General features: G+C 43.5%; 2 protein-coding genes across 8 annotated transcripts in view; one reads left to right on the plus strand and one right to left on the minus strand.

Moving 5' to 3' along the window:
* The first annotated feature begins 1116 nt into the window (after window positions 1–1116).
* Window positions 1117–3303, plus strand: LOC306642058 (target of rapamycin complex 2 subunit MAPKAP1-like). Its single transcript, XM_079107480.1, has one exon. It carries the CDS (start codon window positions 1424–1426, stop codon window positions 2585–2587), a length of 1164 nt encoding a protein of 387 aa, XP_078963606.1. The 5' UTR covers window positions 1117–1423; the 3' UTR covers window positions 2588–3303.
* A 17240-nt stretch (window positions 3304–20543) lies between these two features.
* Window positions 20544–26944, minus strand: part of CEP350 (centrosomal protein 350) — a 140552-nt gene continuing 134151 nt past the window's right edge. For all 7 annotated transcript variants that reach the window (XM_079105902.1, XM_079105904.1, XM_079105903.1 and 4 more), the window contains one exon: window positions 20544–20741. In XM_079105902.1, the coding sequence (XP_078962028.1) occupies window positions 20577–20741 (165 nt within the window). In that variant the 3' untranslated portion in view covers window positions 20544–20576. The remainder of the gene's footprint in view (window positions 20742–26944) is intronic.

Genomic DNA, 26944 nt, shown 5'->3' on the forward strand with positions numbered 1-26944 from the left:
GTAGCCTGTTTTCAGCAGAAAGCAAGCCTCCAAATTCAGGATCTGAGAACTAACGCCTGGGGGTCTCTGTGCATAGACACAGCCTTTAGCTCTCGATCTGATTGGATTCAAATCCAGCTCCACCACTTGCTGGTGATATTGGGCAAGTTAATTACCCATACTGTGTTTCAATCATCTCCTCTCTTAAATAGGTCTACTAAGAGTATCTGTTTCATATAGTAATTTGTGGGTTAAGTGAACATGTAAAACACTTATAACCATGACCAGCAAGAGTAAATAGTCATGTTGCTTATCATCACTACTAAACTGCCAAAGGGACTAGGCCAGAGGCTGGGGAAAATGGTGGCCCCGCATGTTCTTTTTTTTTTTTTTTTTGTGCTGCTGGGGACTGAACCCAGGGCCTTGTGCATGCCAGGCAAGCACCCTGCCAACTGAGCTACATCCCAGCCCGCTCATGTCCATTTTTAATAAATCCCCAAGTGCTCCTGATGCTGGCTGCAGTGTAGGGGTGTGGTGACCCCAGCTGGAGTGTGGGTCTTGCAGCCTGTGCTAAGGGGTTTGAGTCTAATCGGAACCAATGAAAGATGTTTAAAGACTTTAATTTTGCTGTGGAGGGTTCTTGGGGTCTTATCTAGGATGTGGCAATCGGTGAACCTCAAAGATATGTAAGAGAAGATGGAACTTGTACTGAGTCCATGAGAGGGGACAGTAATAAACATAGGACAAAAGGCTTCTGAAGAGAATCCTGTCTTTGAGAGTCAACAGACCCAGGTGAGTTCAGGATGTGTCACTCTAGAGCTCTGTGCTCCTGGACAAGGTCCTTAGCCTTCTAAACCTCAGTTTCCTCCCCTGGAAGGTGTAGTTTACCTCTCAAGCATTGTGAGGACTGACCCCCACGGTGTGTGCAAAGTGCTCAGTGTGCAGCAACCCAGGGCTTAGCAAGAAGCCTATCCTGCTAGGGCTTCTGTTGGAGAGTCTGAGAACCAAACCTGGCAGTGGTGAGGGTCAGCAGCGTCCAGGAGGGAGAGGCTGAATGAGACAGGGGTAATCCAGGCACAAGAGGGAAGAGAGACTTTGAGGCCCACTGTGAAATGTCCCTCAAGACTCAGCTCCAGGTCGTGGCGCGGCTCAGGGCAACAGGGCTGCTGCTCGGCCGGCCAGCGGCGGCGAGCAGCGGGGGCATGAGGGCGAGCCCGGGAAGCGGCAGCTGAGCGGGTCGGTAGGAGCGCCGGTCCCTGAGGATCGCGAGAGTGCAGAGTTGGGGGCAGGGGCCGGGAGGCGTGGGGAAGCCGGGCCCTCCCCTCAGGAACGTGCCCCGGGGCCGACCCGGCCCGTAGTGTGGAAGCAGCTTCAGGTAGGTGAGCTCGTGAAACAATATGAAGAGGAGAAATTAGCCTTTTAAGGAAATTGGCCCACAGAAAGGATGGCCTTCTTGGACAATCCAACTATCATTCTAGCTCATATTCGACAGTCACATGTGACCAGTGATGACACGGGAATGTGTGAAATGGTTCTCATTGATCATGATGTTGACCTAGAGAAGATTCATCCTCCTTCAATGCCTGGAGACAGTGGGTCAGAAATTCAGGAAAGCAATGGCGAGACTCCGGGCTATGTATATGCCCAGTCAGTCGATATTACCTCAAGTTGGGACTTTGGTATTAGAAGACGCTCAAACACAGCTCAAAGATTAGAACGACTTCGAAAAGAGAGACAAAACCAGATCAAATGCAAAAATATTCAGTGGAAAGAAAGAAATTCTAAGCAATCAGCCCAGGAATTAAAGTCGCTGTTTGAAAAAAAATCACTCAAAGAGAAGTCTCCAAGTTCTGGAAAGCAGTCCATATTATCTGTACGCCTGGAGCAGTGTCCTTTGCAGCTGAATAATCCCTTTAATGAATATTCCAAATTTGAAGGCAAGGGTCATGTAGGCACAACTGCAACCAAGCAGATCGACGTCTACCTCCCCCTGCACTCAAGCCAGGACAGACTGCTGCCAATGACTGTGGTGACAATGGCCAGCGCCAGGGTACAGGACCTCATTGGGCTCATCTGTTGGCAGTATACAAGCGAAGGACGGGAGCCGAAACTCAATGACAATGTCAGTGCCTACTGCCTGCACATTGCTGAGGATGATGGGGAGGTAGACACGGATTTCCCCCCACTGGATTCCAATGAGCCCATTCATAAGTTTGGCTTCAGTACTTTGGCCCTGGTTGAAAAGTATTCATCTCCTGGTCTGACATCCAAAGAGTCGCTCTTTGTTCGAATAAATGCTGCTCATGGATTCTCCCTCATTCAGGTGGACAACACCAAGGTCACCATGAAGGAGATCTTGCTGAAGGCAGTGAAGCGAAGAAAAGGATCCCAGAAGATATCAGGTTCAAGGGCAGACGGGGTTTTTGAGGAAGATTCACAAATTGACATAGCTACAGTACAGGATATGCTTAGCAGCCACCATTACAAGTCATTCAAAGTCAGCATGATCCACAGACTACGATTCACAACCGACGTACAGTTGGGTATCTCTGGAGACAAAGTAGAGATAGACCCTGTTACGAATCAGAAAGCCAGCACTAAGTTTTAGATTAAGCAGAAACCCATCTCAATTGATTCCGACCTGCTCTGTGCCTGTGACCTTGCTGAAGAAAAGAGCCCCAGTCATGCAATATTTAAACTCACATATCTAAGCAATCATGACTACAAACACCTCTACTTTGAATCTGACGCTGCTACCGTCAATGAAATCGTGCTCAAGGTTAACTACATCCTGGAATCACGAGCAAGCACCGCCCGGGCTGAATATTTTGCTCAAAAACAAAGAAAACTGAACAGACGTACAAGCTTCAGCTTCCAGAAGGAGAAGAAGTCGGGGCAGCAGTGACACTGGCCCCCAGCCTCAATCTGTTGCCACAGCTCAGAGCTACCTGCCAGGGCCAGGTGGCCCTAAAGCCCACCCTGCGCTCCGCAGTGCTGGGGGAGGCCAGCTCCCGGCTCATGGGCACAGGGTCAGTGGGCTCTTGGGCAGGGGCTGGGCTGGGGGCACCCTAGGCTGGAGGACAGGGGACATTGCCAGGGGACTGCAGCCTGATTGGCAGTGGCTTTGAGTAACAGTGCCCAGGGCCGGGCCACACCCTGGCAGAGCCCCGCGCGTCCAGCCGCCTTCACTGCCCGGCGCCCCTGCCCGAGAATGTACATAGCCATGCCAGACACTTCCTTGCAACTTGATCAAATTTCTTAAAGCAAATGAAGAACAAAAGTGTATATTTCTTTTCTTCCTTTTAATAAACAGGTGTACTCTTTAAAAAAAAAAAAAAAAAAAAAAAAAGACTCAGCTCCAGGGCTGGGGCTGGAGCTCAGGGGTAGAGCACTTGCCTGGCATGTGTGAGGCTCTGGGTTCAATCCTTAGCACCACATAAAAATAAATAAAATAAAGGTATTGTGTTCATCTCCAACAAAAAATATTAACCAAATAAAAAGACTCTGCTCCATATCCAAGAGCAACAAATTTACTTCTAATTAATGATGCAACGTCTGGGAACAGGAAAGTGGACAGGGCACAAATGTAGATAGGAGATGGGGGGATTTGGGTCTCTGGAAAACAATACTGTGAATTAGTAAGATGGCTTTCTGTCTTATTTTCCAATTTGTGTGACTTATTCTGACTTCTCCAGTGTGCCTACTCATCTCTGGGGAACAGGTACCTTACATTAGGACAGCAGCAGACTCTGACTGTGACCAAGTGCCCCAATTAGTTCATGCCTCCCAGGGAGGCCTCTCCACAGGGGCCGGTGGACCTTCATCTAAGGCACCTGCCTCCTGCCACTCAGTCATGCCTGCCAGCATGATGGCCATGTCATTGCCAAAGAACTGACAAGAGGAACATTTCTTCAGTGTGGTCTAAAACGTCCACCATGTGGTCTCCTCACCTCTCCCCAGTCCTCCCACCCGGAGCCTGCCTCTCAGGATTGCCCCGTTTCCCCTTGGCACAGGTCACCTCCCAGGCCTCCTTTGGAAAGGTGTCTTTAGCACCACATGCTGCAGTTGTCTTCCTGTGGTCAATTTCCTGGCTCTCCAAATGCTGCCAGGCAGTCTAGCCCCGGCTTTCCTGTCTCCCTGTCTCCATTGGTGGCACAACCAGGCCAAAGTCCTCTTTCCCTCCCGCCCAATACCAACAGCAGGCCTGCGGCCCCTCCTCTGAAGACACCTGCTTCTGTCCACACCCCTGCTTTCACGGCTCACCCAGCCGTGTCACCTCCCTCTCCAGCAACGGCTTCACGCCTCTTCCTTCTGCGTCACACTGGCCCCCTTAAGGTCCATCCTACAGTGCTTGCGTGGCAGCACGTACACTAAAACTGGAACAATACAGAGAAAATTAGCACAGGCCCCGTGTAAGGGTGACATGCAAATCCGTGAAGTGTTCCACATTAAAAAAAAAAAAATCCATTCTGCCCCCAACTCGATCATGTCACGCTTCTACTCCAAGGTGGCATGTACCTCCATAAATGCCAAGCTGCTACCTGGGCCTCCAAGGTCCAGCTGATAGAGGCCAGTCCCGGCTTCTCCCCTCTCCCTTGCTCACTGGTCTTCCTTCTCTCCTCATCTTCAGCCTGCTGCTCCCCCTGCCTGGAATGTTCTTCCCTCCGACCATTTCATTCTCAGATCACTCAGGTCCCAGCGAGCGCTGCCTTCCAGGAAGGCTTTCCCAACTCTCCTTCCAAGGGGCTCCTGCTCCACTCCGGGTTCACCACAGCTCTTCTGTCTTCTCAGCCCTCCCGTCCCCACCCGGGGCCTGCTGGCTTGCACACAGTCCGTCCGCTTACTCTAGAATGTGAGCTCTCAGAACAGGGACCTTGACGTCCTTTTTCTGTTGGGACCCACAGTGCACAGCAGAGCACCAGGAAGCGGTTGACACTTGTGGAGTGAATGTGTGAACCTGGCCCTGGGGGGGTGTTGCCTAATGGTGGCCTTTACTTATGAAAGCTGTGTATTTTTCTCCACGCCCTGATCATGTCACGAAGGGCAGGAGCTACTCTTCCTGGGCAGTGTGAACACCCTCTGGCTAATGCATGAGTCCAGGAATGATGGCCTCCTCTGGGGTGCTGTTAAGGCTGGAGGAATTGCTCATTGGGGAGCTGCTGGACACATGGTTGTGACTGGGGCAGAGGGAGCGGGCGGAGCGCTGGAGAACTCCGGTCACACCGGAGCTCAGGAAGGGAGTTGGTGCGATGATGCAACAGGCCAGCAATCCCTGCTCAGTACACCTTTACGGAGTCACAAATTTTGCCAAGAAAGTCAGCCATTCTGGACAAATTTACACATGGCAAACACTGCTGTTGTGAAATGCAAAGCCACATATTTCCCCACTCCTCCTCCCTACCCACTGAACCTACCTTCAAAAGCCGAACCTTCCGGACACTTGCTTTGTGAGTCTCCTTTACCATTCGAGGAAGACATTGTGACACCAGGTTCTGGCCAAGGAAACACGAGGGGAAGGTTGTAAGGGACTTTTTGTTTGTTTATTTTGAATGCTTTTGCTGTGCTGGGGATGGAACCCCAAGCTTGGCAAGCACCCTACCTGTGAGCGGCACCCCCAGCCCCGCCAGGGACTTGTAAAGACACTTTTCTAATTTACAAAATTATTGTTTTGCTTTTTTTTTTTCCTCTGGTGAAAATATATTTCATTTTTACTTAAATGAACATTCCAACACATGAATTTTCTAGTGTCATTTTTTAAAAAAAATTTTCAGATGTTGACAGACCTTTATTTTTATTCATTTATTTTATATGCTGTGCTGAGGATCAAACCCAGTGCCTCACACATGCTAGGCAAGGGCTCTACCCCAGAGCTATAGCCCCAGCCCCTAAAGTCATTTTGAATGAGTTGTCTATTGTAATTTCTGGGAATAACTAAATTCCTTTAGTTAAAAGAGAGACGAGGAAAATAGAAGTCCCTTGCCTCCCTTCTCTCTGTGCCCTTGTCGTGTGAGGGTAGGGTGTTTGGAGTTGTTGTGGGTATCTGACCATCTGAGGGAGAGTTGACCCAAAGCCCTGACATTTCAGGTCACTGACCACCTGGCTGGCCGGTCTGCCTCTGAATTCCTTTTATTTGAGAAGCACAAACTCATAGCATTGATGCTTTAAGTGTTTTATTACTTGCAGTTAAATGCTTATTAGCTGCTATAGATCTTCTCAGTAAAATTTATTTCTCATAATGGTTATTTCACGCTTTGGGATCCTTAGATTTTTTTGGGGGGAGTGGATTCCAGGAATTGAACCCTGGGGTTTTTAACCACTGAGCCACATCCCCAGTCCTTTTTTTTTTTTTTTAAGACAGGTTCTCACTAAATTGCTTAAGACCTTGCTAAATAAAATAAAATAAAAGAAACCAGCAGATTCTCCTGTTTTCTATTCTGGGTCTCCCCAGATAATAAAAATAATACAAACACCTTTTTAAATTTCAGTGCTGGGGGTGAATCCAAGACCTGCGCATGCTAGCAAGCGCTCTACCACTGAACTGCATCCCCAACTCCAAATACTTTCTAAGAAAAACCCTCGTGTCATGTGTATTTTGGGCAATTCTGCTTTCAGGAACTAGAGTTCACAAGGTAATGATCTCTAAAGCCAGAAATCAGGATTCTAGAATCTTTAAGCTCACCAGGAATTCTTCCCTCCCTCCCTTCCTTCCTTCCTTCCTCCCTCCCTCCCTCCCTCCCTTCCTTCCTTCGTTCCTTCCTTCCTTCCTTCCTTCCTTCCTTCCTTCCTTCCTTCCTTCCTTCCTTCCTTCCTTCCTTCCTTCCTTCCTTCCTTCCTTCCTTCCTGTCCTAGGGACTGGATCCAGGGGCACTCTGCTACTGAGCTTCATCCCCAGCTGTTTTTATTTTTTAATTTTGAGACAGGGTCTTGCTAAATTGCCCAGGCTGGCCTTGAACTTGTGATCCTCCTGCCTTGGGCTCCGGGCCCAGTCACTGGGATTACAGGACTGTGCCATCACACCCAGTTCACAAGGGACTTTTCGAGTAAACCCCTCTTCTGCTCCTTTCTACAGAAAGTGAAGAAGAGCAACCTCGAGACTTTAGTAGGAATCTGGAGTTTTAATTCCCTTTGGCTCATTGGATTAATGGCCTCAGAATAGTAACAATAGCATTGACAGACCAGTTAGGGAAGTTATGTAGATGATTATTATTTAAAACAGTATTTTGGCTGCACCTAAAATGGGTCACCACTTAATCCTCTTTGTGTTATGGAAACTAAGATCTTGGAATGTGTCAGGAGAGGGGTTCCGAGTTTCTTGACTGCATTCCAAAGCTGGGGAAATGAGTTGCATAAAATGTGTTTTTAAATAGTATTTTTGCTCAAAACAGAGGCAAAAGAAAATCTGACACCAACTTGCAAAAGAGGCCCAAATTATGACCAAAAAAACCATCCTAACAGGAAATAGAAAGCCAAGAGAAAGAAACCTGGCCTCCATGGCATAGATCAGGTTGACACACTGAGGCCATTGGTTAGTGACACCACATGACAATTCTTTTCCCCACACTGTCCATCTACTGTCAAGTGCAATCTTTAATCTCTTTTAATACAAAAAAAAAAAATCACTGAAGTGTATTGGATTTTGTTAAATACACCACTTCAATTATGCATGACAGCAAAGCTTTTTAATTAGTTTTTTACTTAAAATGAAAAATATTTAGACTGAAGGGTGTCAACCAAAATTTGCTTAATTTCAACAGACAATAGTATTGGAATCGTTTTGAGGTTTTAAGAGGAAGGGGCACATCATTCTATCAAAATATCCCTGTGCAGCACTGAGCAGAGAAGAAAATAAAGACATGATGAAAACATCCTTTGCAGTGATGCTTTGAATTTTGGGAGCAGGAATATTAATTACTATCAAGGTGATACTTGTTAATAGCAAGCAAAAAAAAAATTAACAAGCGCACACAAAGTTGATTTCAGCCCTGTTACCAGTGGGCCATTATCCCACTTGCCAGAAGCATCCATTGTTGACATCACATTTCAGCATTTTTGTTCTGGTTTTACCTCTGTATTAAAAAATATATGCCATCTCTTGAGTCATTAGCTACTGACTTCCTGTATTACTCAGGGTTCCCCAGAGAAACAGACCAATAGGATGTGTATGTGTGTACATGTATGTTTATGTATAATCATTTGTGTATAAGTGTATTTATAAGTTATATACATACATTTAGGTCTATATCTATATAGATATACCTAATTTACATATACATACTGCAACAGTTTGTGTTCCCAGAAAAGTTCATCTACGGAGAACTTTGTCTCCAGGTTGGTGATACTGGAAGATGTTGTGGAAGGTCATTAGGACATTGGGCACATGTTCACAGAAGGTACTTCTCATGGGATTCCTTGGCATCTTGAGAGGGGATTGTTTTGAAGCCTGAGTTTGACCCAACCCTGAGTTTTGCTTCTGGTTTTAGATATAATCACTTACTTGCTGCCACGCAGAGCTTTTGCCATTGCAGGAAGTGATGCAGCCAAGGGGTGTCCTGTGCCATAGAGCCACAGAGTGCTATGCTGTTTGGACTTAGAACTTACAGAACTGCAAGCTAAATAACCTCTTCTTCCCCTTCCCTTCCCCTCCCCTTCTTCCCCTTATTCTCCTCCTTCTTTCACTTCTCCTCCTCTTCCTCCTCCTCCTCCTCCTCTTCCTCCTCCTCCTCCTCCTCCTCCTGCTCCTCCTTCTCCTCCTCCTTCTTCTTCATAAGTAGCCTGTGTCTTGTATTTTGTTATAATGACATAAATCCGATTAACACACACATACACAATTGACTGAATGGTTGATTTTAAGGAATTGGCTCAGCAATTGTAGGGCTGGCAAGTCTAAAACTTGCAGAGCAGGTGGGCAGGCTGGAGACCCAGGCAAGAGCTGATGTGCAGCCTGAGTCTGAAAGCAGTCTGGAGGCAGAATTCTGTCTTCTTTGTGGGACGACAGCGATATATTTTCTCTTTAGGTCTTCAGCTGATTGGATGGGGCTTACCACATTATGGAGGATAATTTGCTATATTCAAAGTACACTCATTTAAATGTTAATCTCATCTAAGAAATATCTTCACAGAGACATCTACTCTGGTATTGTGATTCAGCCAAGGTGGCACATAAAATGAACCATCACGTGTCCTGACATGGTGGATGCAGACCTAGCTGATACTCTCCTTGCCTTCCCCTTCCTCCCAATACAGTGACACCATGATAACCAGTGTTTACATTAATGTAACTATAAATGTCATTCATTGCTGAGCCAACAAGTGTACCATGATTGTTACACGGTTGTACAGTACTTGGTTTTTCTTCATTTTTTCACTATTCACCCATCTTTGAACCTATTACTAGGTCTTTCCTCTCCCTTTCCTCATGTGGTTAAGCGCATCAGGGCATCTGTCCCCTTCCTGCTGCTGCTGGAGAGCCTGCTGGAGCCCACATGCTACCCCTGGGCCTGCAAGACGCCTCGCATCCTGGAGTTCCCCAAGCCTTTCCTGGGCGGAGTCCGTTTGTCTTCATTTTTCATGGTTTGCTTGGGGAGTAAGGGTTTTGCATATATTCTGTCTTCATACTCGGTTCATAGTTTGGCCAAATGTACACTTTGGGTGAAATTTTTGAAAATGTTGCTCTATTTTGTTAAGGCCTCCAGAGTTGCTGTTCAGGACATTAATGCCATCTTTATTCCCAATCCTTTACATGTTGATATTCTCTTTGTCTCTTAAGAAACTTTTGGAATATTTCTTCACCCAGGGAACCCTGACATTTCACAAAGATGCACCTTTGTGGGTCTGCTTTCACTTATTGGGCTGGAGCCATTTCTTCCACCTGGACACCCACATCTCCCTCCGCCATTGTTGGGGATTAACCCAAGAGTGCTCTACCATTGAGCTACCCGCCCATCCCCAGTCCTTTTATTCTTTTTATTTGAAGACAGGGTCTCACTCAGTTGCCCAGGCAAGATCCCAGAACTTGGGATCCAATTAATATCCAATTAATTGAATGTTAGATTTCCTGGATTGTTTCTCTAATTTTATCTGTTTCTCTCCTATTTTTATCTTTTTGTTTTACTTTGGAGAAGATTTTTCTCAACTTTGTTTTCCAACTTCCTACTGAATTTTAAATTATGGCTCCCACACTTTTAATTTTCAAGAGCATGGTCGGGTCCTGACTCATTACTCTCTGAGAACATCTTGCTCCTCCTTTATTGGATGCAATATTGTTTTAGCTATATGAGCATTTTTGCTTGGTTCTGTTTTTAATCTGAGGATTTTAATTATAGTTTTAATCTCTTGTGGTGTTTCTTCTGTGCTGTGCATTGCTGTTTCATCATAATTCCTGCTTTTTTCTTTTTGGTTTGGTCTCTATAGTGGTGGCTTCCCTCAATGTCTCAAAATGACTGGCTATTTGTTCATATACGGATGATGCACAATTTGATGAGCAGCTCAGTTTTGACTGAGTTGCACTGAGTAAGCATCAGGTAGCAGCCGACCTTTTCTGTGGAGGACACTCTTCAAATGTTAGTAATTATAGGTCTTTCCTATGAGGTCATTTAGTTTCTCCAGAGGAGGGTCTCTTGGTCGCTTCCTGGGAGAGAGGGTTGTGGGCAAGCCTAGTTGGGTTCCTCCCTCCCTCCAGCACTCAGACTTGAACTCAGTCCTTCTTTTCCATCTTTCTGGCCATTCTGGGCACCAGGGAGCATGTTCCCGCCACTGAGTGTGTCACAGACATGGGCATTTGGCTCTTTTTAACAGAGAACATCACCATCATCTGAGGCAGGATGTCCCCTCACCACAAAGAACCTGAGTCATACCAGTGGGGTGCATCCACTCCCACTGCTTCCTGAGTTACCCCAGCCCTGACAGGTTAGTCAACAAAAGCAGTACCACATAACAGGAGGAGAAAAAGACACCATTGTATGGATTTGGAACTTGCTGCCGGCAGGAACATTACACACCGCCTTGTCACAGTTTATAGTCTGGCCATGAATAAGGCCTCAGGAGCCTGCCAGCTGACAGTGGACTACCACAGTTCAGACGCCCAGGTGCCACCCTTGGCTCCGAGGGTACTTGACATCATTGCCATTGCAGAGGTGGTGACATCTCCCCTGGGAAACTATGCTGGTACAAATCTGGCCGATGCCTTCTTTTCAATTCTTTTGTGGGGTACAGCTCAGGAACAATTTGTGTGCATGCAGTATATTTGCACTACACTCACAGAGACACCTTGGTTCCCCTGCAATCGGCTCCCAGGGGCCAAGGTTAGATCCACCGCAAGCTGGCTTCCCTCAGAAGCACCTGTCATCCACTCCATTGAGGACATCCTCCTGCTGGCCTACCGCATGCAGGCTGGGTTTGGGCCACCAGGCTATAACGACAGGGACCTAGTCAACAACTGCAGTTTCTGGGAAACACATGGGCCAGTAGCCAAAATAACATTCCTAACAAGATTACACAAAATCTTGTTTAACAAGAAGGCTCCCACTGACAAGAAAGGGACTCAACAACTGGCAGTTCTATCTGGCTGGAAAGTTCCGCATCTGGTATTTTTTGGCCTCTTTTGTCAAGTTCACCCTTGAGGTGGACACTTTTAATTGGGGCTCCAACAACAGTAGGCCCTCCAGGTCACACAACACACAGTGACACAGGCCCTGCCATTGGGGTCAGTGGAGCTCACTGACTCTAGCCCTTGCAGATTGGAACCTGTGACCAGGTTGTACCGGCAACTTGAGTTTTAGACACAAATTACCTGAGGCAGCCACCAGACAAAACCACCTTCAACTCCTAACCTGCTACTGGGCCCAGCTACAAACAGGACCTGATCACTAAAGCACTGAAGGTGACCAAGATCTAAGGTGAGGACTAAGTGAGTCCTCACTAGTAAACCAGGAAGGGCTCAACAAAGCTCCATCATTAAATAGACGTGGCACGCTCAGTCTAGAGCCCCCTGGGGCACGAGGTTGGCCAGCTCTGGAGCACAGTAACTGCTTTACCGGAGGAGGCTAAACAGCCCTGGGAGGTTCCCACCTCTCCAGTAATCAAGTGGGGGCCCCAGTTCAAAGATGTTCCAGCTGATGGTACAGCTGGTTCCCAGGTGGGTCCTTGAAACTCAAAGCTGATAAGGACTACCGGGCTGCTGCAGTCACCCACCCAAGAACACTCTGCCTGATGTGGTTACATATACCTACAGACATGAGTTGTTACAGCTGGGCTAGCTATGTGATCTTGTACCTGACAAATTAACTGAACCACTAAAGGCTCCCCTGAATGGGGACAGGGTCTGTGACAACAGCTTGTGAGCTGAAAAGAAAAAAGAAATAACAACAACCAAACCTATTCATTACTCATATTACACCCATAACAAGGAGTTATTTAAAAAGATAAATTGAAGAGCTAACCTAACTTGTGCTCAGCAAATTGCTGTGATTACTGTTGGGCCCACCCCAGAAGAGAGCATCTAAGTCTCTCTCAGATACAAACATGGATCAATCATAAGGACTCCCCCTGGGAAACTCTAAAGCCCTCCATACAACACAGTTGTGTGATTCCTGCCAATGTGTGCAGGCCATACTGTGCGGACAATTCTAGACACATTAAGCAGAGCTTAGCCCCCACCATGTGACGCATTAGCCATGTCAGACTGCTAGTTCCCATCACAGTTTGCAGCAGGGGGTTTGTACTGCAGGTTTGAGCCTGCCATTCCAGTGGGCCATAGGGGCACAGAGATGACCACTGTGGCTTAAGAAAGACATCTCTGTCACATGTTCAGATATCCAGACGGATTCCAATCTGAGCCAGACACCATGTTCACAGCCCAAGCAATACCACAATAGATGAGCTCCTGTCACGTAAGGTGAAATTTTCCTTCTTCCCCCACCCCTACCACCAAAAAACGGGGTGATAAAATGGTGAAACCAACAACTATACAAAGGCCAACAAGAAACCCAACCCACTAAGGTAACCCCTGCATAACTAAAACCATGCAGATGTTAAACATCACACTCCAGCACGAGAAAAACACTAGACTGTGAACACATCTTGAACTTGGAGGGGGTGAATGTGGTCCCCCAACCAGGCTGCGCCCAGGATCCCACCCTCGGCGTACCCAAGCCTTTTCTTTCCTCCTAGCATAATTCACTTCCCTGAGGGAGATATGGTTGGGGCTGCGGCTGCACCGCAGTGGGTCCTTCCGATGCCACCTTCAGGTGCCGCCCTCCTGTGGGACCCTGGAAGCTTGGGGAAGACTGCACACATTGGAGCACAGTGTCCTGCTGGTCGTGCCCAAGACCCCTCCCTCCTTAACACAAGTGGAATATGATGGATATGTCAAGTTCATTTGAGATGTGGCTTTCCTACTCAGGATGGACGACTGGGATTGAAAGTTTTGGGCCAGACGATGGGGCAGTAGATTCCCAAGGAAACAGTGGACAAGAGCATCTTTGTCTTGGGAGATTTGTGGAGAGGGAGGTTGGTGGGAATGCTACCTTTTCCCTCATTCTACGGAGCCTGGCATGACACACTGTGCCTGGCATGACAACACCCTGATAAGAGTCAGCGCGGCTGCAGCGAGAGGAGGTCGCCTAACAGCGCTGGCCTCGTCCTCCCAGGTTGAAGTCCTCGCACCCCACACTCCCATCCTCATGGCGAGGCCACGACTCGCTGACTTGGAATTTCAAGACCAGCAGACTCACTAACTCACCGAACAAAGTGGTGATGGACAGCAGAACAGCCCTCACTCAGCTCCGGCTGGACGCCCATTGCTGTGCATATATCAGCAATGCAGGGAATGTAGAAATGGAGCTGGAGAAGACCCACACTAGGGAGGCTTCAGCCGTACACCTGGCAGGTCCCCAGACTCATTGTTTTGCCTCTTTGGTTGCCATAATCCCAGGTATATGGGAGTCTGGTTGAGGCTATCTTCTGCGGAGGTCTGATCATCCTCCTGGGTCTGGTTCTCCTAAGGACCCTGGTAAAATGCTATCTTAAAATGACAGGGAGGCCCGACCAGAAAACTGCATCCACACAAGTTTTTTAGGCCCCATCTGACCAGGCTGTGCCTTGCATTTGGGGTGGAAGATTGTCCTCCTGGATTTGATGTGCTGTGTTCTCCATCTCAGTGCGTGTGTGCATCCACATGTACACAGCAGGGAAAGGCAGTCCTGTGTAGCTTCCTGCCCTACATGTGAGGACAAGCCTTGGGCCCCGAACACTCCTGATCAAGAGTCCTACCACCTGTGCTGGGCACATCTCCTGAGGAGTAGCTTTCCCTGTTTCAGACTCAGAGATGGTGCTCTTTCTTCATAAGCGCACACATCAGTGGCTTCAGCCTGGCCCTACTTCTCCACCTTTTAAACCTCATGGAGGAGAGAGGAAGGAATGTCCTTCCATGGCAGCACCCCACTGGGTCATGTTAGGCATGGAGTGGAGCTGCTGGCCATGGGGGACAGAGGGAACACGAGGGGCGGGATCTAGCGCGCTCTTTCCCCTCTGGCTGGAAGTACGCACTGTGCCCCTTAAGCCTGGCATGAGTTTCTGTTCTAGGCAACTTTGAGTCATGCACTGGGTTCTTCCCTGGGAGGTGCTTATCTGCCTGTTCCCTTGGCGGTACACCAGGCCACCTAGGGCATGGTGAACCAATCTCCGTGCTTTGGACTTCTTTTCTGTGCGGCCAGTGCCTCCAATTTCTGAGCTCTCCTAGGCTTCGTCGGGCACTGGCTTATTTCTCCTCAGTATTCTCTTTGGTAGGCACTCACCATGGTATTCTCTTGAGGAAGGCAAGAAGAAATAATAATTTTAAAAAATAGGTAGAAAGGAGACATAAGGGAAGGGCAAGGAAATGAAATTTAATTCAGAAGTTCCACAAACTTTTCCACGCCCCTCACTCCCTAAGGCCAGTGACTCCCAAATTCCTGGGAAAGCTAGAAATCCATTCACTTATAATTACCTTGAGCACTGTTAATTAAACTCCCAACAAGAGCGAGAAGGGGGAAATGATACAGGGGTGCTTTACCACTTAGCGATATACCCCCAGTCCCTTTATTTTTTTGTTTTTGGAAACAGGGTCTTGCAACCTTCTGAGACTGCCTTGAATTTGCGATCTTCCTGATCAGGCTTCTGGGTCATTGGGATCACAGGTGTGCACCAGCATGCCTGGCTAAGAGATACGATATTTTGAGAAACCCATACTTTAGGGGACGTTCCAGTATTACCTACTGATCAGATAGTAAGGACCACGGCAGCCTGAGGATCCTGAAATTGACAACCATCTTGAGATCACCAGACTGATATTCCCACATACCTCCCTATACCCGTGCCTCACCAACTCCTTTAAAAGAAGAGCTGGAAACCCCCAAAACACAGCTCTTACTCTTGAGATGGCTCACATTCTCCCTTGAATGTTTATCTGATTTCCTAAATAAACCTTGTCTATGCCCCTGAATGGCATGTGCTGAGGTTCTTTTCTGTCTTGTAAGCCAAGGACCCTGCTGGTCCCTAGTTCAAGTCCTCTCTTCAGGGGCTCCATGGATTCTTCTCTGGAGACATCGCTTCTCCCACGAAATCACCATTCTTGTCTGTTATGTCAACTGTGATCCTCCCATCTACCATTTTCACATATTTTGATCCAAGATTACAGCTATCTGGTCTTTTTTTTTTTTTAAGATTCGATCATTACTATTGTGTCCTTAACACCAACCACAGATTCTGGCACATGGTAGGAATATCTGCTCTTCATGAGTTGAAGAATTAGAATCTGCTGCCATTGGGGGTCAGTGGTTTTCTGAGAATTTCCTTACTGTTCACAGCTCGGTAAGGGTTAAAGGTGTAGCAGCATGGCCATCAGGAGGCATCTAGAATTTAGGTTAAAGAGTAGTTGCTTCTTCTAATCGGTTGAACCAGAGGTGATTCATTTTTTGCACATTTCTGACCTTGGAATTCTTTCATTCTTCTACACATCTGCCCCCATTCTCCTCTAAGCTCTCATTTCCAGAAATAAATTATACCCTCCGCTGCCTAGTCATCCATTGGCTGCTCTTCTCTGTGGCCCACTTAATTATGCGTGACTTTTCCATACATGTTATTTTGGGAAGGGTGAACAAAATTCAAGTCTTTGTGAGAAATGGCATCTGCCATGAATTAGAAGAAGCCCATTAATGTTAGAAACAAAGTAATAAACTGGGTGCAGTGGGCCATGCCTACAGCCTCAGTTAGTTGGGAGGTTGAGGCAGGATCGAGTGAACTCAGTTCAAGGCCAACGTGGATGACAGAGAGAGATCCCCATCTCAAAAAACACGAAGTTGTAAGTTACCAGGGAACTCTCTCCTACCCTTTCAGAAGATAGTCTATAACCCTGTGTTTGCTTCCTTTGCAGCACTTGTTACAGTTTGTCATGCACTGCTTTTTCAAATTATTTATTTTTATTTTTTTGCAAGATTGGGGACAGAACCCAGGGCCTCACACACGTGAGGCAAACACCACTGAGCTGTATCTCCAGCCCCTTAAGTTATTTTTCAGTGATTTGCTTTCATTAGACTCCATTCATTAGTACCATTAGGCCAAGAACCATGTCTATCCCCTTTGCTATCTCCCTAGCACTCAGCAAACGCAGGGCCAAGAACACTGAAGTGGTGTAAAATGGCAATCTGTGGAATAAGTGATCATCTGTCAAAGTGACGACACCGCTTGTACGCAGCATGAACAGCTCACCCAATCCTACTGCCCAAGCCTGAGTGCCCTGCAACCCGATGAGAAATCAACAAGAACTGAATTGTCTGAGAACTCCTTTTCTGAACTTGGTTTCTGAGCAAAAAGATGAACACCTGACATGAAATTAACTTATAAATCAGTTTATTTACAGATTTTCTTTTCTTAAAGTACATTTTAGTTAACAAATCTATTTACACAGGTATACATGGGAATTTCTCCCAGTTATTTTACAGGTCATACTTACAAACCACACCCCAAGTCTTCTGTGCAGAGCTGCACTGGATGTGACTATTGGCTGGAAATGCCCGATGACAGGCGATTTACACATACACAGTAAACGGGTTTATTTTTCATGTCTGCACAGTACAGTACACACGAGGAGGCCAAGCCTCCCAGAGAATGCTTTGCAATGTGTTTACCAAGAAGGCTTTGCAAAGTCCAGAAGGAAAAGCTATTAAACATAGGTTAATTAAAATGACAGTACCTCCTTTACATCAGTTTACATTTTTCTTCACATTTTTATAATACAAAGATATTTTATTGAATTGCTGCACAACCAGTTTAAGATGGTTTGTAAACATGTAAATTCCTACAATTTGCATTAAACATCATTGTAGTTTCTATCACTTGCTCTTTGAATTAATGTTTTATTCACTAGTATTTTTAAGGTAGTAAAAGGAAGATGTAAGTTTGAATTTCTTGCAGAAAAGTTATGAGTCTCTAACGCTGTGCTACAGAAATTCTTTTGCGAGTACACACTTTATTCAAGTATTGCAAAAAGCTAAGGCCACTTTTTTTTTTCAAGACAAGAAAGTGAACAAAATTGTTTTTTATCAATAGGCCACAACACTCTGATGAGCAACGAAATCTCTTTTGAAAGATAATTTCTCAGAGACCTGTAGTCACAGAAGGAATTTTCTTTTCTTTTAGGTAAAAGAAAAACAAATTACCTTCCTTATTAACTACTTTTGAGCTCTTCCCACTTTTCCCTAGAGTAAAAATTCCTGTTTAGACCTGAAGAGGGAATCTATACCCTGTACTTATTTAACCCAGAGTCGACTGCCCTGGAGAGCACAAATTGTTTTGGACTCAGAAGTAAATCTGAAGCCTACATGTTGGTTACTACTAAATTCTGATAGTGCTATTCTAAAAGATATTACTGCTGATGCAAAGATCTTTTTCTTAGAGGAATTATGAAGACCGAAAGAGGATGGGTTGTGGGGATAAGGAACGAAGACTAGAAAGAGGGACTCTTTAGGTTCTTGGTTAAGAGGCAGAGTTTGATTAAAAAGATCCCAGTACGGAACGAGCGGCTGGGTATCCATGTTTACCATTCCTAACCCTAGCAATAAACCTACTTCAATTAGATCCAAATAATTAAAATAATAAGAAATCTGTTCATTATAAATTCCTTTGTTCTCTACTCCCAAACTATGGATGATCATTTCTAGCAACAAGACAGACTCTCCTGCCTCTCTTCTGGAGCCCAGGACTCTTGGGTGGCGGAGACAGCTGGCGGAGGGCAGGACGCCAGTGCTGCGATCTTGGCAGCATTTCTCCCCGGGACCCCAAGTCCACACTGCTGCTGCCATGGATTTACAGCAGCACTCTTCTCCTTCCCTGGAGTCACAATGTCATAAAGAGTAAAAGATAAACTTTTTTATTAAAAACTGACTTTAGGTCCAAATAATGAAGATGTAGAAAAACAACTAGATTCCTATTATAGTACTTTGATACTCATTTATAAAAAATTTACAGCAGCTGTAAAATTTCAGTATTATAAGGACAATGTGATCCTACAAACAGCCAAAGGATGCTGATAACGATGTTTCTGTTGCCAAGTAACCAAAGTGGTAAGAAATGTCTTTGCTTTTCCTTGGCCACATGAAAATAATATTTCCACACTACTGGTTAATAACCCCGAGAAACCTTTGCTTCTCTTAGTCAGTTTGCTCATTATGGCTACAAGACTACAGCTCAACATCAAAGGCCCAGAAGAAATGCTGGTAATACATCAATCTGAGCATTTCCCCAGACCCAATCACAATATTTCAGTGCTTTCCTTATTTGTCAAGAGCTATCACACCAGTCATTGTGCAAAATGCAAATATTCCAATGATTACTTCAGGAAGTTTCTTGTAATGACAGGGTGAAACTGAAGATGAACGGATGTGTGCATAGTGAGACACTTAAGACGTAAAGGCAAGTGTGGAGGAAAGATGCAGAAATGAACAAACGTGCACACTGAAAAGATTATACCATCTTTGGGGTTTTTCTAACACATTTTGAAGCTAGAACATTCCAGGATATTTGTTAACTATGAATCCAGTGGATGTTTTATACCATGCTTCTAATCAGGACCTTCAAGGTTAAGGCATTTACATTCACGCCTAAGATTATCCACATTCTTCTAGATTACGTGAAGAGGGAGGGGACTGATTCAGAGGAACCAGGCAGGAAGGCAGGTACTGAGGTCCCAGGAGAGCATCTTGTATGCTCGAATGTAGCAGCTGGAGTCTTGATTTGTTTCAGATACAGGTAATAGTTGTGAGAAGCAATGCTGCGAGAGAGGCAGAATTAAATTTTACAGTGCCTTTAAATCATTTATTCCATTCCGGTTACTGCAGTTGATCTTGGAAAAGCTCATCTTCTTTTCAATGAATTTAACTGACTTCTTCCATATATGTATGGGTTTGTTAAAACCATAGGTTTCCTGTGCAAAGACTATGAACCATAGAAGCTTCAAGACAGAGATTTAACTATTACGAGAAGAATCCCACTTCTGAATAGGGATACACATTTTCAACTTAATAATTTATCTTAAAATAAATTAAAAAAAAGTTCCATAGAGCAAAACAAGCACACAAACTACAGACAATATCTTTTTGTCTTTGGTGCACACACTCATTTCCTAAATCATTCAAGTAACAGCGTCTCTGACTTCTTGGGGAGAGATGGGAGTTGAAAGTTTGAAGGCCAAAATGAATTATTTCCACTTTTGCCATGCCTGGATGCCTGAGATGGTCCTGAGTATCTGATTCTGGGAGCAGCTGGTAGAGGTTCAGGACGAGTAAGAAAAGTGCAGGGGTAAGACAAGGGGCAGAGGAACCAGCCCTGCAGCAGTCCTTTGAGCCAGTCTTCAGTGGGGGCATTTCTCTGTTTTCATGCCCAGACAGGAAACATAAGTATATGCAAAGGTTTACAGTTCTTTAGGTGGTGCTCAGAAAGCAAGGCTACCATTTATTTCTGTTAACTTCACAGTCCACTTGGTGCTGCTCAACTGCAATAATGCAAGGAAATGGTCTTCAAAAAGCAATGGAATAAACTTCAGAAAGTGAAATAGGCAGACACTAAACATGCCTATTTTAGAAGTGGTTAAGAGTTTAATACTGTTTAATACTATAATGTCCATTTATGACTTTCATGGTAGGTATAGACCAGGATTACATTTCAAAAATAAATATGATGGATTGATCTATACATCTTGCTTGCCTCACTGCAGACTCAAGGAGTGACACCCTTGTCTAAGCTCAGAGGTACGTCTGGTGTTCTCAGCCCTCTTCAGAGATCTAGTAAGGGTGCTAACAAGAGGTATAGGGTTACACTGTGTCTCAACATCAGGAGTGTGACCCTGCCCATCAAAAATAACCAAGTGATCCAGTGGACAGTCTCTAAAGGCAAAGGCTGTAATACCAGATATACTGCATTGTCTCATGAGTTCTAAACCAGCAGTCCATAAGAACAGTTGCAAGGTCCGGAAGCACTCTTGCTATGATGGAGATGGGGTGTCTATCAGGAGGCAGAAAGGCCCAGGACTCATGTTAGCACTCAGTGTTCAATTTATTTGCAAGATGTCACACAAGAAGCATTCTCCCCTGTTTTTCACTGATCTGATTCAGAACATCAATAGTATCTTTGATCAAGGTCTCAAAGATCCCATCCGCCAGCTGCATCTTCACACACAACTCGTCCTCATCATAGTTCACCCACTGTGCCTCCTCCTCATGGAGTTCCTGTACCTAGAGTTTAGAAGACAAAGAAGTTGGAAAATCCTGGTCACACACAAGTTAGGAAATTAATTTTGTTTGCTGACTTTGTACTCACATCCATGGGAATATAGCTCAAGGAAATAAGTCAGAGAAAAACAGTGATTTATATGCTATTGTCAATATTCCTTTTAAAACTGCAAAGAGCTTAAAAAACTCAAATGCAGAATAAAATAAAAATGGCTTCAAAACTACATTTCAATTTGACAATATTCCTGTATTTTATAGATATTACAGATTTTAAGTATGTCGTCTATGCTAATATAATGGTATATGCACAGGAATTTGAGAGGAAAAGAAGACAAAAGTTAGATACAAGAAATTTACAATTATGAGTATATCCAAAACAAATACTGCATATGATTCTAAATTGATAACATTTATTATTCATTAGTATATTTTAAAATGTAATACTGCTTGAGTTTATTTTTAAAAAAATCACTGGTATAACACTTGCTCTTTTTGCATTTTATAATTTGGGAGTTCCTAGTTAAGTGAAAACTAATCAAAATAGAAATAATGGTTCAAGATGTATTGCTTATTTATAATACACTTTAAAACATGACTTTACAAAAAGAAATATGTTAGGTTTCTTATACATTCTAAATGGGATGGAGGCCAGGTATAAAGTAATGGCAAACCTTGATCTAGTCACAAATTCAGCAAAGTTAATTTCTGTGGCAGGGGTCCTAATCAGAAGTCTAAACAAGCTGGCAAGTGACAACAAGATCTTGGTTTGCACCAATCATAGTTTCATCTCAAAAAAGGCAGTGTGGGGAACTAGTACTCTGGTTTCATTATAAGAAAATGAGAAGACTTGGGAGAAAGAGACCACATCATCCTGAGATGTGAGAGAGAGAGAGAGAGAGAGAGAGAGAGGAGAGAAGAGGAGGGGAGGGGAAGGGAGGGCAGGGGAGAGAAGAGAAGAGGAGAGGAGAGGAATGTATTGTCTAATATGTTACCCTTAGCTGGGGCTGACAAACATATTTCAAGGTGCTGTCATATTCCTTCTTTTTGAGGACGGTTGTTTGAGGGGTATGTACATATTTAGTCCTCTATTTCCTAATTTACGCTCCACAGAACAGATGGTGCCATCAAAAAGGGGTTCTACAGCCAAATAAGTTTAAGAGAACTCCCTCTGGGAGATTTACAATGTACTCAGCCTATTAAAGAGAGGTCACCAGTAAAGACACTTGTTTAACTCGTGTTTCCTAGATTTACTTCCATAGGATTACGTTGTGTGGATGTGTAAGAAATACCTACCAACCTACCAAGAGACTGAAGGGAGCTATAAAAACAACCTGACACATCTCAAACTGGGGATGAGAGAACTGGTTTGGGAAAGCTGAGGAGGGTATGCACAAATGACTTCATATCCTCAGTGAATCTGTTTGCCCAAAGTTGCACTTACGGCTGGGGATGTGGCTCAGTGGTTAAGTGCCCCTGAGTTCAATCCCCAGTACCAAAAAACCCTCAAAAAAACCCCAAAACAAAACACAACAAAAACAAAATTTAGGGAATGGTATTCTAAGGAAAACCTTTTCACACTTGAAAAAAAGAAAGAAAAGGAATAGTTTCTTTCTCAGTGAGAACTATATGATGTTTTCCTTTCTGCTCTGGTTATCAGAAAGTTCAAAGCCAAACTTGTAATTTCAATGATAACAATGAAGGAATTTCTAAGTTTGCAAATCTGCCTCTATTTTTTTATTTCTAGTGTTCACAGTTTATCAAACTCTATTACACATATACTACTGCAGAGGTGTGTGTGTGTGTGTGTGTAAATATAAAGCATGTAAATAAATAAATTACATTTAAAGTCAGACTAACAATAACTTCCTTTCTTTTCTTCTGACAGGGAATAGGCTGGTGGACTGGAGAAATGGTAAACAGAATACACAGGCTGATTTTAGCAGGCAGATGCCAGGATCTTACACCAGCCCTTGGGAACAAGATGGGGAAAGAGAAAAAAGGTGTTAGGTGGATTTTCACTTTTTGACTAAAGGACAGCTGTAACCTGGAAGGAAGCCTCTGCCTGGAGGGCACAGGAGCTTTCCACTGTACTCCCATTCGAACCTGCTTCTATTCCATTACAGCAATTACCACACTGAAATGTATTCTGTGTATCTACTCTCCCACTAGGTTGTGAGCTCCCCAAGAATTCTTTGTTTATTTACAATTTCCTAGTGAGCAGGACAGTGCAAACAGAAGATGCTACATAACTATCCAATATACAGATATTTTATTGAATATTGAAAGGATGTCTTTGATTTTAAACAGTTTGAGGTTTATTTGTTTTTTGGTACCAGGAAATGAACCCAAGGGACGCTTAAGCACTGAGCCACATCCCCAGCCCTTTTTATTTTGAGACAGGGTCTCGCTAAGTTGCTTAGGGCCTTGCTAAATTGCTGAGGCTGGCTTTGAACTTGTGATCCTCCTGCCTCAGCCTCCTGAGTAGCTGGGATTACAAGCATGCGTCATTAGGTCCATCTGTGAGCACTGTATTTGAAGAGGAACACCTAATGAAGAGAAGATAATGCTGAAGAGGCTCAAAACCACATCAGACGTGAGAAAGAATATCAATATTTTAATAGGGAGTAAAGACCCTAGTGAAACATGATAGGTTCTTCAAAAGGGTATAGAAAACTGTAACTGTGTGAAAACCAATTTAGGCTTACCATGAGAAACAGCTTATTAGTGATAAGCAAAAATTCAGCAGCTGACAAGAATCTTAGCAGATCACAAATTATAAAGAGGATTCAGTCATTAGGTGATTTTATAACAGGTTTTGTCATGTTAAGTGCAATTATACCACTAGTAGGAAGATTTTCTAAGGCCAGTATATATAAAGGACATAAAAAAGTTAATGACAACTAGAGCTGGAGGAAAGATCTTTCTTTCTTGTTAGCAGAGGTATTTATATCTAAAAATCCCTCTCTGTATTCTAATCACTTCAAATAAGGACCTAAGCAACAGTCAAAATATGTATTTTCTTAATCTGAAAGAAGCAACCGTTTATTAAGAAATGTTTGGTATAATAATTAATCACATTACAAGAATTTTAAAAGGGCAATTAAGATTTAGTTTGATAAGGGCTGGGGTTGTGGCTCAGTGGCAGACCCCTTGCCTAGCACACATAAGGCACTGGGTTTGATCCTCAGCATTGCATAAAAATAAATACCTAAAATAAAGGTATTGTGTCCATCTACAACTAAAAAAAAAAAAAGCTTTAGTTTTATAAGAGAATCACAGCTCATGATCAAGTGAGATTTATTTCTGTGATGGAAGGACAGTTTTACATATTAAAAAAATCAGTAAATACAATATGTCACATTAACAAAATAAAGGATGAAAATCATATGATCATGTCAATAAATGCGGAAAAATCATCTGACAAAATTCAACACCCTCCCTTTCATGATATAAACTCTGAAGAGATTAGAGGTAGAGGGAATGTACTTCACAGTCAAGGCCCCACATGATGAACCCAGAGCTGTAAGTGAGAGCTCTTCTCTCAGATCAGGGTGAGATCAGGAGACACACTTACCACTTCTCTTCAACACTGTACTAGAAGTCCTACCCACAGCAACTAGGCAAGAGGAAGAAGTGAAAAAGTCTCTATTTACTGATGACATGATCAGAAGAACTAAAGATCCACCCAAAAAACCCTGTGAAAACTGATAAATTCAGTACAGTTTCAGGGTACAAAATTCAACCTACAAAATTTCTATACACTAATAAAATAAATTAAGAAAACGATCCCATTTACAACAGAAACAAAACTTAAATGTATATTTAATCAAGGAGGAGAAAGACCTGTAAGTTGAAAATTATAAAACACTGATGAAAGAATTTAAAGAAAACACGAATAAATGGAAGGATAATCCATTTTCATGACTGGAATAATGTAAAAATGTCCATAGTACTCAAAGCGATCTATAGATTCAATACTATCCCAATCAAAATTCCAATATCAGTTTTTTTCACTGAAATAAGAAAAAAAATCCTTAACTCATTTTGTCTCATTGTTCCAGACGTGGAACATCTATAAAAACTTAAATTGAGCAACACACTTACAGTAACTTTGAAATAATCATCATGTTTGTAGAGGTCTATTCTTTTGAGACAATAGGGTAATTAGAATGTTTTAAAATATTTTAAAATTCATTTTGAAAATGGCCCAAAAGTTACTACTAAATGTTCAACTAAGATACTATGTGCATAAACTGATATAAAATATAAGAAATGCATTCATGAAAGTATTTATCATTTTATTTTGGGGAATGCACTATATTTCAAATTATTAATGGTGGAAAATACCTGTCCTATAGATGGGATACTGGGACAATGTATACCTCAAAGTAATTTGCAGTGTACTACCATAGACATTCTGGGATGCAGAAATGAAACCCACCTGCCCCATTCTCAGTTTGTACATCAAAATTCATCTTTGCCCCTCTCTATCCTACCTTGAGTTCTAAGAGGCTGACTGTTAAGGACCAGGTTTTCTCTCTGAACTTGCCCAATGGAAGGCACTTCCAGAAATGAGACAAGAGTACTTATTCTCCATGATCCTATGTCACAAGCCACAAATTGGCTGAGGCTGAAACTCTACTGAGAGACAGCTTTTGCTGCTTCGGTGCTCTTGTTTTGTTAGTCATTGATGATAATAAGGTGGGTAATAAATGCCACCTTCTGTTGGTAATCTGTGGGTATTGCACCATATCTGGTTAGTTTCCACAAGCTATAGACAGTGTAAAGAACTAGTGAAAATAGTTCTTTATGCTAACTGGATGAAACATGGGTAATATGATTATCAGATATTATGGACAGAATTTGCTAAAACGATTTACAGGAGAGAAGCCCATAAGACTTGGTCATGATTCTGGGCACTGTGTGGAGTTATAAGGATGTTGCTATAACTTTGATTTGTTTTTCTGAGAAACTGCTTGAGAAGGACCCAAGGATGATCTTTTGCCTGGGAGTCAGGTAGTTCTACAAATGCTTGAAGTGGTAAAGAATCAACAATCATGCTTTTTTTCCAACAATTTATTAACTGTTTATGACTTGTTGGCATACCTTTGAAAATGTTCATGGATAGGAAGAATTAATATTGTCAAAATGGCCATACTACCAAAAGTGCTATATAGATTCAATGCAATTCCAATTAAAATCCCAATGATGTACCTTACAGAAATAGAGCAAGCAATTATGAAATTCATCTGGAAGAATAAGAAATCCAGAATAGCTAAAGCAATCCTCAGTAGAAGCAGGGGGTATGGCAATACCAGATCTTCAACTCTATTACAAAGCAATAGTAACAAAAACGGCATGGTATTGGTACCAAAATAGACAGGTAGATCAATGGTACAGAATAGAGGACACGGACACAAACCCAAATAAATACAATTTTCTCATACTAGACAAAGGGGCCAAAAATATGCAATGGAGAAAAGATAGCCTCTTCAACAAATGGTGCTGGGAAAACTGGAAAACCATATGCAACAGGATGAAATTAAACCCTTATCTCTCACCCTGCACAAAACTCAACTTACAATGGATCAAGGACCTCGGAATCAGACCAGAGACCCTGCATCTTATAGAAGAAAAAGTAGGCCCAAACCTTCAACTTGTTGGCTTAGGAGCAGACTTCCTTAACAGGATTCCCATAGCCCAAGAAATAAAAGCAAGAATCAACAACTGGGATAGATTCAAACTAAAAAGCTTTCTCTCAGCAAAGGAAACCATCAGTAATGTGAAGAGAGAGCCTACAGAGAGGGAGAATATCTTTGCCAATCATACTTCAGATAGAGCGCTAATATCCCGAATCTATAAAGAACTCAAAAAACTCTACACCAAGAATACAAATAATCCAATCAACAAATGGGCTAAGGAAATGAACAGACACTTCACAGAAGAAGATGTACAAGCAATCAACAGATATATGAAAAAATGTTCAACATCTCTAGTAATAAGAGAAATGCAAATCAAAACCACCCTAAGATTTCATCTCACCCCAAATAGAATGGCGATTATCAAGAACATAAGCAACAATAGGTGTTGGCGAGGATGTGGGGAAAAAGGTACACTCATACATTGCTGGTGGGGTTGCAAACTAGTGCAGCCACTCTGGAAAGCAGTATGGAGATTCCTCAGAAAGCTTGGAATGGAACCACCAT

The sequence above is a fragment of the Sciurus vulgaris genome (assembly GCF_902686455.1).
Source record: "Sciurus vulgaris genome assembly, chromosome: 12".
Classification (NCBI taxonomy): domain Eukaryota; kingdom Metazoa; phylum Chordata; class Mammalia; order Rodentia; family Sciuridae; genus Sciurus; species Sciurus vulgaris.